The 15,923-nt window shown below is 38.5% G+C and overlaps 1 protein-coding gene across 5 annotated transcripts in view; it reads left to right on the top strand.

The window, feature by feature from the left end:
• st3gal4 (ST3 beta-galactoside alpha-2,3-sialyltransferase 4) overlaps positions 1 to 15,923 on the top strand; it is a 49,701-nt gene that overhangs the window by 17,676 nt on the left and 16,102 nt on the right. For all 5 annotated transcript variants that reach the window (XM_086261270.1, XM_086261267.1, XM_086261269.1 and 2 more), the window contains 2 exons: positions 8,180 to 8,247; positions 12,163 to 12,232. In XM_086261270.1, coding sequence (XP_086117396.1) covers positions 12,211 to 12,232 — 22 coding nt within the window. In that variant the 5' untranslated portion in view covers positions 8,180 to 8,247; positions 12,163 to 12,210. The remainder of the gene's footprint in view (positions 1 to 8,179; positions 8,248 to 12,162; positions 12,233 to 15,923) is intronic.

The following is a 15,923-nucleotide window of genomic DNA, read 5'->3' as shown; positions in this document are numbered from 1 at the left end:
CAACACACGAAAAACGTAAACAAATCAGACATGAATTTAGAGCTCCGAGCTTATGAAATTTTGTAAGTCATTCTTATGCAAGTCTAAATGAAGGCCTACTTTTACGCAGCTGCTTCCTTTTGTCTGATCTGGTATCTCTTTACCTTCTTGATGGAATTAATTTTGTTGTTTGTGTACGACACTTAGTAGCCATGTCACCATGGAAATCCTTTTTTTTTTTGTATACGTGCAGAAGGGTGCAGCGTGCAGATGCCTTCATGTCTGTTCTTCACACGGTGGAGATAATATGTGTAGATAATTGCCTGCAGATGTCAAACTGTGTAGTGAATGAGAGATTGGATGGTCAATGAGGCTGGAAATGGACAGCTGCTGCCAGAAATAAAACTTAAACAAATTGGATCTTTTAATAAAACAATAAAAACCTAATTCATTTCCAAAAGTACACACACAAACACACGCACACACATACATGGTGTTTACAGCATATCGATTACTCTAATTTTGAGCAATGTGTCAGTTTTTTCGTGTCATAACCCATAATTGTTTTTTTTTTCTGTGTGAGGAAGTTAAGAAGACTGTCTTGTGGCATCGTTAAGTACTGCAAATTTGTATTTTGTATAATTAAGATTTGATTTCCTCGATGTGAGCCATCATGCAGCCTTGAAGAAGTTCCTGTTATGGAGGTACTTCCTCATGTTCCAAGAGTACAACACACTGACAAACATGGGAAAACACCCAAGTATTTACTTCCAATATTCCTTTATGCCATTGCTGTTATAGCAACAGATTGAAACTGAATACTTTAGGTCTTTTGAAACATGTTGCCACTTGAAACAACTAGAAAAAAAGATGTACACAGCAAAATCTCCAGTGTTAAATTAACACTGGAGAGTAGGGCTGGGCGATATGACCCAAAATTCATATCTCGATATTTTTTAGCTGGATGGCGATATAAGATATATATCTCGATTTTTTTTTTAAGCCATAAAGTAAGAACAAAAAGAGAGTTCTTAGTCAAAGCTGTGTCCCAGATGTCACACAGGCACTTTTATTAACATACAGCACAGATGTACATGAAAAATTACTCAAAATTAAATTATGAGCATTCATTAAATAATAATGCTCCATAAATAAAAGAAAACAAGGTTGTTTTTGTGCTAAACAAAGAGCTCACAATTGTGCAGTCAAAATGTAAACTAAAAGACGCTGAGCGTAATAACAAAGACAGACAGATTTTACAGCTGCTCTGTTCCCAAGTTTTACTGTGTGACTGATAGCCTGGAGTTTGAAATCCGCTTCATAACCACGTCTCTTACAGGTGCCATTTATGGTCCTTATACACACACAATACGGTAATATTACGTTGATGCACAGTACATATCACTCCGCGAAGCTCCTCGGTAGCCGTAATGCGCCGACAATCTATCAAGCGGTGCAGCTCCGTAGCTTACCAAAGTCGTACTCAAACATTTTTGACAGATTGCTGAGCGCCGTGTACCACATAAAATCAGTTCGCGGCCATCAAGCACAACCAGAATTCATACATAAGGCGCGCTATCAACTTTTGAGAGAATGAAAGGATTTTAGGGTTAGCGCTGTTAGCTCGTTAGCATGTTTAGCTCGTTAGCACGTTGACGCCGTCCAGCCCCACGCATGGGGCGATGCGCAGTAACTCGTTAACGGAGATTTGCCGTGTCCGTCTTGTCGCTGCCTGCATGTGAAGCGATGGGGGAGGAGGGGGAGTTGTCTTCAGTGAAGGCGAGGCGGAGTAACGTTGCGTAGAGACAAAAGTGGACGAAAGAGAGGCAAACTTGCGGCTCCACAACTATAATTATAACGTAACATAGACTATATCGATATAAAGGATATTGTCACATCTTATATCTCGTATAAAAATATATCGATATGTTTTAAAAACTCGATATATCGCCCAGCTCTACTGGAGAGTGTCTATATGGGTCCACACCTCTGAGTGTTAAATACAACACTGTTGAGTGTTAAATTAACACTTTTGACAGTGTTATATGTTTAAAAGTAACCTAGTCAGTTTTGAAGATTAACAATGGCTAACACTGAGCAGTGCTGATTTTCTAACGCTGGAAAATAACTCAAAATGTTAGAAATATTCCAGTGTTAGAAAATCAGCACTGTTCCTTGGGTGTTCGTCTTGTAATCGGAAGGTTGCCGGTTCGAGCCCTGGCTCGGACAGTCTCGGTCGTTGTGTCCTTGGGCAAGACACTCCATCTACCGCCTACTGGTGATGGCCAGAGGGGCCGATGGCGCGATATGGCAGCCTCGCCTCTGTCAGTCTGCCTCAGGGCAGCTGTGGCTACAACTGTAGCTTGCCTTCACCAGTGTATGAATGTGAGAGTGAATGAATAGTGGTATTATAAAGCACTTTGAGGGGTCCTGAAAAGCGCTATATAAATGCAATCCATTACGGTATTATTAGAGGTTGAGGGAAACAACCTGTTATTTGAAAAGGATTTTAGAGGAAAAAGGCCATTTTGGACAATTTTTTATCTTCCCGCTGACCGTGTTGGTCCCATAATTACCATAAATATTGCGTCAGGGAGGCCTGGTATTCAAGAATTACTGTTAAATTGTCCATTTCGCATAATATATAGTTACAATTTACTGTCTTGTAATTTATGCATATGATTAGGTCTAGCAGCCAAGCTACTGAAATTGAAACTTTAAAATGGAAGCTTGCAACTCTTTAATTTTGGGTTTGCCTAACAATGTGCCAACCTAGGGCGTCACCAGCTGGAGGGGTGGCAAAGAGGAGGAAGATGAAGAAATGTTTTATTTTCTTTCCTGCATATATTCTCTAGTCTGTTACTAATATTCACTGAATCTCATATATTTTTTAAAGACTTTGCTCAAGCTGCTGTAAACATAAAATCAAGGGAGTGTATGGAGAGGCTAGAGAGGCTATGTTTACAAGGCTATAAGAGCTGACTCTCACATAATAATTTTTACAAGCACAGGGGAGATGATAAAAATTTGAGGCAACAATGGTAACCATGAAAACAGAGCCACCACAGGAAAGGGCAACAAAGATCTCAGTGATTCTTGAGGGACAAAACATGTCCGCCAGATAAAACCCAATTTTGGGGTAAAAAATATGCATATAAGTGTTAACTCAACTGACTAAAAGACAAACCAAGGCAATGAGTATAAAACAAAAGTATGATTTTGCATTTTATCATACATATATATTTATTTTTAATGGTACAATACATTACCAGTACCTTAAAAATCCATTGTCCAGAAGCAGGTGTGATAATATTAAAATACAGAAAAAAAACTAAAAGTTATGTAAAATTAAACATCATGGCTCTCGTCACGAAGTATTTAAGTCAATAACTTATATAATATCAAAATATGCAATTGAAAATTTGTTTTTACATATTTTTTAAGTGATTAAAATTGTGTCCAGAGTTTTTGTCAACACCATCAGATTTTTTTAAAAGTACAAAAAAATCAGGAATTATTGTGGGTAGCTTACACTCTGAGGACCCCTTTACCACTTCCTGTTTGATACACATGCCATGAGGTCACTGCTGTGATAAGTTTTTTAAATTTTTATTTCATTTATGGCATACCTTTCTGTAACAACAATGCGTCAACACCAAAGTCGATGAAATGCAAGATTTTATTTTATTTTTTTGTAAAAAAAGCTTCATTTAGGTGGATTGTAGAGGTCATAAGCAACTGATGAAAAACAAGATGGCTTCTGTCAGAAAAAGATGTGTTATGAGAGAAAGTAGGGTATTTTGTCAGCACCATCGGATGTCAACACCATCAGGATTTTTGTCTGACTGTGTTGACCCTTTTTCTAATGGTGTTGACAAATGCCACAAAAGTGTGCTATTCATCAATTAAATTAAGTTATTTTTTATTAATATTTCAGTCATATTACTTCCTGTGTATTTTACTGATATTTCTGCTTTACAGGTGTGTCGAATATTATCGAATTTGCCTTATCTTGAATCTCATTGTTTATGTATACATTATTAATCCTGTAGGAAAATGCTTAGTCCTCTGCATTTAACCCACTCACTCAGTGATGCAGTAGGCAGCTACAAATCCAGGATAACCGCTGTTCTTTGGATTTGAACGCCCAACCTTCCGATTATGTGGCGTCTACTGAGCTATCTCTGCCCCGAGAGCTGGTCTTTAAGTGATGATGTCGACTTTTGTTTTTCTCCCTCCCTCACGCTCACACACACACAGCGGGAGGGGCGGTCCCACACGTTTTCCCTGCAGCAAGGACTACACCGCTCATGAGGCTACAGTCTTAAAGGGCCATGCCTGTAACACTATGCTGTCGTTTAAATCATTTTTCGTATAACAATTTAAAAAAAATATTTCTTCACATCAATATGCGGCCGCAAATAGAGGTGATGTGGGCCACAAATGGTCTGCGGGCCGCGAGTTTGAGGCCCCTGGTTTAGAGCAGGGCGATATGGCCAAAAATATTTATCACGATATATATTTGAAAATTTGCGATAACGATATAACTGACGATATAATTGATGCGAGACAAAATACAACTCCACAACATTACTAGCGCAAAAAGACAACCTTCCATTTATTTTCACTTAAACAAGAAGCTGGTTTTTATGTACATTAAAGCTTTATAAAAATGTAACAATGCAAATGCAAATTCCTTGCTGAAAGTTTAACCAAAAGGCATTTCCAGTAGAAATGGGCTGACATATCCTGAGCATAACTATGTATAATATCCACTGAAGTTAAAAAGAGGTGCTTTGCAACATTAAACTGCAGTGTGCAGTACGTATTTTTTGGTGCACGGGATTATAACGCACATTAAGCGAAACAAAGCAGTCAGATAAATCAAACTTTATTAAACTCATTCTTCTTGCTTCCTCCACTTCTGTACCATTGATTCATTAATGTTGAATTCTCTGGCAGCTGCTCTATTCCCATGTTGTTGCAGTATATTAATGACTAACCTTGTATTGTGGATGGATTATCTTAGTTGTTCTCCTGACTGAAGTTTGGTCCGTTTACAGCATCCTGCCATGCGATTGCATTTGTCTCTAACCATGAGGAACCTTCGCGTTAACTTTTATAAGTGGAAAAGTGTTAGTGTTCGTCCTCCAGCTTCACTGTTTATGTTATGCTAACATAGCTGTGTCGCCAGCGATCACGTAGCACATCATTATATACCAGCTAGCCCAACTTCAGTAACCCTACAAACGTCACTGCTGTTTAGTTTCCTGTCTTCATTTATGTTGGAAGTGATAGCAGAGCTGTACGTTTGAATTTTTTCAGAAATCTCTGTCAGAACATGCTATATCATGCTTAGGTAACTAGCGAAACTAGCGAGCTAACTTCCGCTAGCTTCCTGCTAACTTCTAACTTCGTTAAATGTAATAAATTTTGTTTTCATGGATGCCTGGAAGTTAAACTTCATAGTTACACCTGGTAAAGCAGCAATGCTGATCGTTTTATTAAAGATGAAAGAATTTAGACAGTTTTGAACACTCAGTGATGCTGCAGTGTTCGTTTGACCTGAAGTATACGGAGTTTAGGACCCAGATTACTCCAAGACTTAAGAGCATCTTAGTCCGACAAATACGACAATAACGATAGCCGCTTGCATGTTCTGCAAAAACATGTGCTTTGTCGTGTATCTGACGGACAAACACCAAACCAGTTCCACATCACTGAAGTTGCACCATTTTTACAAACCAATTCTGGTTCATCTGTTTCACTCAACAATCGGCCATGTGCGTATGAAAACAAAGGCACTGCGCATGCGCGTTTTACTCATATTCTATCGCGATATTTCATTTTCCTATCGTTGCCTAACATTATACCGGTATTACCGTGAACGGTATAATATGGCCCAGCCCTACCCTGGTTTATGTTACGCTAACATAGCTGTGTCGCTAGCGATCAACTAGCACATCATTATATACCAGCTAGTCCAACTTCAGTAACCTGACAAAAGTCACTGCTGTTTAGTTTTCTGTCTTCATTTATGTTGGAATGTAGGTGGAAACCAGCTAGCTAACTTCTAACTCAGCCACACTGATCGTTTTATTAAAGATGAAAGAATTTAGATAGTTTGTAACTCGCAGTGATGCTGCTGAGTTCCTTTGACGTTGGGATATGCAGCGGAGTTTGGACCTGGAAACGGCTAATGACATCAGACTTAAAGACCGGATAGCATTTCTATTGCTTAATACATAATTGTGTTGTGAATATTGATCCTTAATCTGTATAAATGCATATGGTTCAGAAAAATTATAGTAATTACAAAATGGTACATTTCAGGCTAGAATGGCTAAGGGGAACCTGTCAGTAATGGAATGAAAGAGGAGGAGCAGGGAGTATCAAAAAAGGAGAAAAAAAATTAACAGCCACCCTGAGTTGAAGGAAGAGTTTTTCATAAAGGAAAGGCACAAAAGCCCTGTACTTCTCCAGCAAAAACCATAAATTATTAAAAAATGTTACACCTGGGAGATTGGACCAAAACTTGGTGAGACAGCCAAACTTTGTACAACAATTATATTTAAATATATTTTTGAAAAATCAAAAAATATATTTTAGAAAATTAAAGCCTGTTTTGTCCCTAATCTCAGGAATCACTGATCTACTGTACATTCTGAAATTATGATAATGTCACTGATGTGGCAACTTAGCCAATCCAGACAATTTGATATTTTATCATCTATCACTCAAAATGCTTACTCTACAGTGAGCATAAAAGACCCTTAAGTATGCTTATTGCTGCCAGAGGTATACAGATAGCGTGCTTCTAGCTGTTTGTAGGAGTCTTTCCTCAGGGTGTTTTAAAATACTTGTTGACTTTTGTGGATTCCAACTATTGCATTAAAAACTGTTGCTCTCTGTTTTTTGCCTAACAGTTTGACACGACATGATGGTAAAATTACAATATTTATTTTAATTGTCAGATCCAGTTACATTATGTAAGTTTACTGTAGTTATTGTGATCTGTTTGCTAAAGTATGAAAATGACAAACCCAATTGAATCTGCCCGGGGTACAAGGATATCATGGTGATGTCTGTACGAAGACATGTTCTCACACTGGTTCAAAATGAATGAACAGGGCAAACACGAGTGAGTGAAATTACCATTGATCATATTCTTACTCACAAGGCCTGTAACACAGTAATATAAAAATAATAATGGATTGCATTTATATAGCGCTTTTCTAGACACTCAAAGCGCTTTACAGTTCCACTATTCATTCACTCTCACATTCACACACTGGTGGAGGCAAACCACAGCTGTAGCCACAGCTGCCCTGGGGCAGACTGACAGAAGCAAGGCTGCCATATCGCACCATCGGCCCCTCAGGCCAACACCAGTAGGCGGTAGGGTGAAGTGTCTTGCCCAAGGACACAACGACCAGGACAGACAGACCCGGGGATCAAACCGGCAACCTTCTGGTTACAAGATGAGCTTCCCAACCCCTTGAATACCTTAACTAACCTTAAATACAGAGCACATATGTTGCAGTTATCTTAACCAGTGATCACATTAGCTTAAGTATTAATGATAAGTATTGCTTTGCCAGCCCTGACTTTCCTTGAGAATTTTGGTGGAAACAGTTTAAACCAATACATCACTGACAACAAATTTCCCATGGAGTACTGTTGCTGGAATTACTTCCCCTGTGCTTTTCCGTGGTAGCTGCCTGACTCATCTATAATCACTGCAGTCTGTGACTGGCCTCTTAAGTGGTCTGTCTGGATTTCTTTCCTGATCCATGATTAGACTTACAGTGATACTTTAAGGAGCATCTGTGGTGAAGGGCATTTCTGATAGGACTAAACCTTCATCTGCTCTGTTTGCCCTTAACATCCTGTGGAAGTTTTATTTCAGTACCAGTCAGCCTATTTCTCCACTCTGCCATCGCTCCACCCTTCCTCTAGACTGTATCTCACGCAGACAGCTATTGTGCATCTATAGTTCATTCATCCCACAGCAATACAGTAATTTGCTATCCATGTTTCTTATTTAGTTTGCTTACTTTCTCTTCATAGCTGGAATTTTGACATGGTTCTTTAGTTAGTTTGGAGACGAGGAGAAAAGGATATCAAAGTTAATATGTTTACTGTGCAGGCTTTCTCTGTTTGCCTTTATATGACTGATCGCAGTTTCATTTTACTGCAGGGAAAATCCCAGACTGATTACATAGGAACAACTGAGGACCCAGCCTTTTGAAATGAAAGAAGAAAAAGGTAAGATGTCCTGTTTGTTTGTTTTAAACCACTGGTTGGTTCCTGAGGAGCTTTGTTTCATTTAGTGATCAGTGTGCAAGTGTTAATAAAGACGTTTGTTAGGAGAATGTGTAATTATGGTGCATTAAAAAGTCTTAAAACGGTCTTGCATACCCAACCAAATTTCTGTTAATGTTCCGTACAGCAGTATTTCCATTTTTGAATGTAGAAGTGTGAAAAATGTCACTGTATCACTGAAAATGTCACTTAAGTGGCAATTTAGCTGATCTGGACAATTTGATCTCAAGAAATTATCAATAAAAATGTTTCATTTGCGGTGAGCACAAAAGTAGCATGATTCTAGCTGTTTGTAGGAGTTTTTAAGAGAGTTTTGTGGATTTTTTAAGATTGCACAAAAGCTGTACGTCTCTGTTTTGAGCACCAGAACATACCATTAGCCAGAACATAACAGTAAATCACAATATGTATTCCATCCTCTTGTAGTGGCGGGTGAGGCTCCAGTAATGCTCACTACCCACAGCAGTTGCTTGCGGCAAGATACGTTGCAGTTGCCGTGTCAGATAGTGATGTAGCTGGCCTGAATGCTCTTGATGGTGCTTGTGTAGGATGTGGTGAGGTTGGGAGAAGGGAAGCTTCCTTCCTTCAGCTGTATCACAAAGTTCACTCTCTGCTGAGATATCTTTGATAAGGAGTTCTTCAGTTATGTGCAAGGAAGTTGGTGGTCCAAACCATCTCCACAGCAGAGCCGTTGATGATGAGCGAGGGTGGGATGTATGCTGACTCATCATTGCTGCTTATCATGTCCTGCACAGTTGTGTCATCAGCGTACTTCATGATGTGGTTGAGGTTGTGTGACTTAGCACAGTCATGAGTCAGCAGAGTGAAAAGCAGAGGTGTTAACACACGGCCCTGTGGAGCGCTCTGTCAGAAAGTCCACAGTGAACGTAACACATAGGGCTCTTACAGTTACAGTTATCTCCTCTCTGTCTGCGATGTCAACAGCAAAAACTCAGGAATGGCATCACATAAACATCAGGTTAATCAGCTTAGTAGGATAGTGCAGAGCCCAAAAGTGTGAGGTTGTGAGTTGAAAGCTTTAGTTTGTCTCCTTTTATGCTAAAACAATTCTTGAACTTTGTATTGCTAGAAAGTCTAACAGTGACATCCGGGCAGTGTTTAGGAAGTACTTCGATCTGACATCATTGTAATGTCTGCAAGATCTGTTCAATTTTAACTCTAAGTCTTTTTTTTTTTAAACTATGGCTCGACTGCCAAACAAACTGTTGAAATAGTTGCAGGGTTAGCAAAGGAAACGGGGAAGCAGCTTTTAGTTCATGTCTGAACTAACAAATCAGTTTGTTCAGAGAGTAACTGAGTTTATTTAAGTGAAACATCTGAAGCAAACAAATGGCTCCACAACAGTCCAGCACAACAATGAGTACAAGCGTAGAACATGTTCATCCTGTAATTCTGTGGACAGCAGGAGACCACAGTGAGGTGGAGAGGAAAAAACAAAATAACTGTGTTTTATCAAAGAAAATACAGTTGCGTTACAAGCGTGCGCCTGTCCACATTCTTCAGTTCTTTTGTGTTTTCCTGAACAATAACACAGGATCTGGAGCTGGATAGGAAGCTGGCTTCATATCCACACACACACACACACACACACACACACACACACACACACACACACACACACACACACACACACACGGCGTTACCCATATATAACTCGTCCCTGATTCAGTTGGCAGCAGCATTATATTAAATTTCATGTTGGGAGATAACCATTTTTTTTACTGTAGGTGCCCTGACTGGCCTACAGTCTATTCCAGAAGTACAATCTGCAGAGCAACCCTGTGGTAGTGTTAAGAAATTTGTACCAGTATTATATTACTGTTAATGTAGCAAATGCATGTGCACTCATGTGTATCCTAAAATAGACGTTCTGCTTTGCACTCCTTCCGCTGATTCTGAAGCATGGGCAGGCATGCTAAACTGTTTCTGAAGGACTCTGGCTTCTGTCACAAATCAGATAATAGATAAGATGTGCATTACTGAACCAAGCACAAAGTGCTAAAAATGACACTATATCCTTTCGTTCAGTGACCAGTTTATTATGAATCCGACATGGTCCAATTATAGTTTTTACTAGTTTTGTATACTTTCTTATCTTGGTTGTGTGCTTCAAGTCATTGTCCTATTGCAAAATGAACCTTTATCACACTCTGAGATCCAGAGCACTGTAGAGCAGGTTATCATCAAGGATGTCTCTGTACATTGTTGCATTCATTTTTCCATTTACCCCCACTATTGTCCTAGTTCCTGGTGCTGCAAAACATCCCCAGAGCATGATGCTATGCTTTACTGTAGGGATGGCATTTCCGCAGTGATGAACGGTGCCTGGTTTTCCCCAGACCCGAGCATTCTCTTTCCTAGCGTGTGACATACCGGCAATTTGTCATGTCCCGAGGCATCTCATAGCAATGCGAAAGGTACCCTTTGGCGTCCTTATGATACGCTCCAGATTCTCAGTTGAATCCAATAGAATGCTGCTCGCAGCGGTAACACACGCTCCAGCCCTTACCCTAACCTTAACCCTAACCATAACCTTAACCCAGTCAGATAGTGTTTTCCAAAGCAATTCATGATCAGAGAGTAAAACACATTTGCATGTATAGATTCATTCCAAACGGCTCTCATGCCTCTGAATGCGTAACATCCTGACGATTTATCTTATCGCATGGGTATGTGACGAGTTGGGATGAGAACATGTTGTCTAGACATGATGCTTGGCATCCAGACCAAAGACTTTAATCTTTGTTTCATCAAACCAAAGAATTTTGTTTCTCGTGGTCTGAAAGTCCTTCAGATGCCTTTTAATAAAAGTATAAAAAAAATTGTAAAAATGCTTAACTGTATAACTTTCAGAACTGCTTGGAGAGTGGTGAGAATGACGTTTCTGATGTAAGAAATTACATCTAAACATTACTAAAGCAACTGAGAAAAAATGCAAGGAAATAAAGTATCTACAGTTCTGACTGACAAAAGTACAAGCTGTTTTGATGAGTTGTGAGATTCAAGTAAGAAGTGCATCAGCATAATTACAAATATATTTAGTTGTGAAGTATATGTAGATAAAAATAATGAGAAATGCAATTGAGTGGGGAGAAAAGTGTTTCTGATTTGAGAACTGCATTAAGAGTAGTGAGACAACTTCTGGATGTGAGAACTGCATCAAAGTGATTGACGTTATGTAATTTTTCACAGCCTCTTCTTTGGTTTTATCAAAACCTTTGTAACTCCTACATCCATACAGTTACATACAGGTCATTTTGGTCTTTCACCCTAAACCTCTTGGTGGTTCACTTTGTTCTAGACTGAAAACTAAAACAGATTATGAGCTTTGAGCTTGTGAACTACGGAATGCACTATTAGAGTTATTAAAGTTTTATATTTTCTAACGAGTCTTTCAAAGGTCTAATTTTATACTTATTTTAGTGAATTAAAATGGTTTTTTTGTGATTAGTTTTTAGTTTAGTTTCAGCTAATTACAATAACCTTGTGCACTACTAATACATTTGAAATCTCTGGACTTTATTGAAAGTTTTAAAGAGCGCTTCAAGGCTTATTTGTATAGGTTTGCTTTTAGCTAGTGCACACTGTTGTGTGTTTTCATTTTAACTTAGAGTATTTTTAGCTGTTGCTTGTAGTTGTGAAACGCGTTGTGATCCTTCTTTTTTTAAATGCTTTGAACACATTTACATATGTGTGCAAAATGCTCTACATCTTAGTTTTCATGTCATTTGACTTTCAGATCACATTTTCAGTTGTTTTTTGTTTTGTTTTTTTACAGTAAAGGCAGTGTCATATGTGCAAATATTTGAGCTTTCTTATTCCTGTACCTACTATCAGGGTGACCACATATTGTGAAGTCATGAGAGGCTCAGCGAGCATGTGAAGATGTCCCAGAAGGCAACTAAAAGTAAGCCTTTTTGCTCTCTGTGATTGTTTTTTTTTTTTTTTTTGATGCTGTTGTTGTATTTTCATTGCATTTTTTTAACTTATTGTCTTAAGATCTTTTTTATGATTTTCTCTGTGTGAACAGCAAATTTGAGGATTGGGATTTTTAACATGCCCTAAATTCACTGTTGTTTAATGTGAGATACTGAGAGGTCAAACTGGACTTCTTGAATATTGTAGAACTTATCAGTACTATCACTTATCATCAGAACAATTTGGTTACCAGTGAGTCTTTGTCAAACAGTAACCATAATTCTGTTTAAGCCAGCATACAGATCGTGTTAGTTAAAGCAGTCCAGGCCTTGTTATTTGAATGATTCAACAGGTCTGCCAGTAATCAGGCCTGAGTGTGTTTAGTGAAACTGAACTCAGCTTTACAAAAAACCTGTTTAATCACAGTTAATTCATGATTTAACAAGGGGGCAGGGTTAATTACTTTTTCACACAAGACCAGATAGGTTTTGATAACTTTTTTCACTTAAAAACTACATTTTGTTTTGACTCAGCTTATCTTATATTATCTAATATTACCGTTTGTTTAATTATCTGAAACATATAAGTGTGTGACAAATATGCAAAAAAATAGGGAATTTAAGACGGGGGGGAAACACTTTTTCGAACCACTGTAAAATGTTACCAAAGGCTGTTGCTGGCTTTTCTCTTTACACTTTAAAAACTTTAGCGTTAAATGAATTTTGTAGCAATTTCCATGTATTCCGTGTATAATTTATTGCATGTATTTTTGCACATAAACCACTCATAACACTACAACGTCTTCTTTTAAACTTGCATCAGGCTAAGTCAGGCTAAGTATATTTATCTGTTTTCAAACACCGTGCAGCACTTACTGGCTGTAATTTATTATTGAATGGAGTCCTTATCTAACTGTCAGAAAGACAGTGGTTAAAATTACCTTCCAAACTCTCTTTTTAATGGTCCTTGGGTTTATTGTTCAATGCCTTGTTATAGATGAAGCTTAAAATATTTAATCACACCTTAAATTGCCCCAAACTTCCCGCTATTAGTCCAGTTAGCAGGAAAAAACCTTTATTTACTGTACAGTGTAGCTTTACCACTGAACCTGATGAGAAGAAAGTCCAAGCACAGCAATCTTTGGAGCAGGGGTAGGCAACCTTTTTGATGGCGAGTGCCATTTAAAATTTCCTCAGAAGTCAGTGTACCATATGATTGTATTAGCAATAAATTTAATAATGCTCTATATTAACAGTTACACACTATATAGAACCACTTTATAGAATTATATTTGTTTGCAGATGTTGGCAGCTATCAGCGAATAGTTATCAGCTATTTTGAAACAAAAAAAGACACTTTTTATCCATAACAAGAACTCTATAACAGCAAATTAACTGTACAACAAAAAATACAAATGCTATTTATGGTCTCCTCACAACAATGATAAGAAAAATAAACTGGGCCAATATGGCATGTTTGTTAATACACATATTAATCTGATCTCTGGTCTCCCACTCAGAGACACAGGTCTCCGAGTGTCCAGCATTCAGACAGCTACCCGAGGACACTCATTAGAGATGGACCGATCCAATATTACGTATCGGTATCGGTCCGATACTGACGTAAATTACTGGATCGGATATCGGAGAGAAATAAAAAATGTAATCCGATCCATTAAATATCAAAAAAGCACCTCACAAAACTTGCGACACAGCGTAACTCGGCCCATAACCGTTGCACTTCGGAGCAGTGTGCTCACATGATAGAGCGGCTGTGTGTATTTGGAGCCTCACTACCAAACTCAGAGGAAGTTATCCAAGAGAGAAGTTAAGCAAGTGTGTAAGTTCATCTCTGAATGTTTGTAAAGCATTCCTGCGTTAAGCTTAACAACCAATATATGGAGCGACTGCCTCTCTCTCCTTCTCTCTCCTGCTGCTACTTCAAACGTGAAACTGATTAATGATCAGCTGATCGGCTTTCCTGTCGCGACTCCGTCTCTCTTGTTTGTTTTTGGCACACATTCGCGCCAGAAAGAGGAAACCAGCAGCTGAACAACAGCAGCACGTTTAAGCTTGATAAGCTGTTGTTAGAATTTATTTAATATTACTTTCTACACCAGGATCTTTTTCTACGTAGCTGACGGCTGGTAACTGTGCAGGGGCGGATCTAGCAAAGTTTAGCCAGGGGGGCCGATAGGGCATTAACTGGGAAAATGGGGCACAAAGACATACTTTTCTTTCTTATTCTCATTTAAAATGTGTAGCTTTTAATAAATAATTATCTGAATCTTACACCCAAAGTTTTAATCTGATGTAAAATGTATAGAAGTCCATTACTGTATATAGTAACTGTTAAGTCTAATATACCCTAGTAAGCTATAGTACTTTTTCCTTTGGGAAGATACCATCTGTGCAGTCTGCAGTTCTGTTGAAGAAAGATGTTGAATCTATTTAATTATTCTTGAAAAATAATTTAATTCTGTGCATTTTTGTTTTCACACTGCATCAAATTAAAGTTGATTACGTTGATTAAGCATCATGAGGTAGAGGGTGGGGGGTGGTTTCCTTTTTTTTTTTTTGCTGGGAGTTTGCAACCCTATTAGTTAGGTTGCTTAATATTTCTGCTAAGTGCTCTTTAAAATACCAGAATAGGAAGGATTGTGTAGGTTTAAGTTTATTAGATTTATCAGTATTGCTGAACTATGAAATATTTTGGATGCAGTGTATTTTTTACATACAGGTATAACGGAATAGCTTTAGTGTTGTTGTTTATTTAAACTTGAGTATGAACTTATAAAAAATGCAGCAAGATATTAAAAAACAGTTTTATTGATTAAAAAATACACTATATCGGATTCATATCGGTATTGGCAGATATACAAATTTATGATATCGGTAGCCGACATAAAAAAGTGGTATCGTGCCATCTCTAACACTCATGTGAGAGAAAATCTGCTCACACAGATATGTGGAGCCAAATACTGTCAATAAGGCCTCTGCAATGTTGTGAAGACAGTTAAACTTGTCAGGTAGTGATGTCCAGCTGGTGAAAATGCAAGCTCCATGAACACGCACAGCTGTGGATTCCAGCTGCTTCGATGTTGCATTAACTGGTATTAACTCAGCCAGTTAATGCGAGACAAATCCAGCTGCTCATTAAAGATTTCTGGTTTGATCAGAAAAGAAAACATTGGTCCATACACCTGAAAGTCCCAAAAACGCATTGTGTCTCGAGTCTACGGATGTATCCGTGTATTTCCATGGTGCTGACGCTGCGCTGAGCGGACAGCTCCTCAGTTTCCTCTTTCTGGCGCAAAGTGGGCGATAAACAAACAAGAGAGAAAAGCCAATCAGCTGATCATTGATCAGTTTCATGATTAAAGTAGCAACAGGAGAGAGAGAATGAGAGAAGAGGCAGCTGTGCAGCGTAAAGACAGAATAACTCCACCTTTGTGTCTTTTTCCATTCTAGCTGAAGTCCGGGACAAACTGCGTCCCTTCTCAGCTCAACACGAAATGCGTAATAATTTCTCTGAATGCGGGACAGTTGGCAACTCTACTAACTAACCTTATAAATAAAATAAAGTTCACTATCAGTAACATCATAGCACCCACCCAGCTGTATAGAAACTCCGTCATGCTAGCTAGCACGCAGTACGAGTTATTGTAACTGACTGTAAAA

Source organism: Aulonocara sp. 'chitande type north' Nkhata Bay, linkage group LG14 (genome assembly GCF_057382095.1).
Source record: "Aulonocara sp. 'chitande type north' Nkhata Bay isolate Kocher_YH1m ecotype deep benthic linkage group LG14, A_spYH_male_GT1.1, whole genome shotgun sequence".
Classification (NCBI taxonomy): Eukaryota; Metazoa; Chordata; class Actinopteri; order Cichliformes; family Cichlidae; genus Aulonocara; species Aulonocara sp. 'chitande type north' Nkhata Bay.
This window is presented reverse-complemented; position numbering and strand designations above follow the sequence as displayed.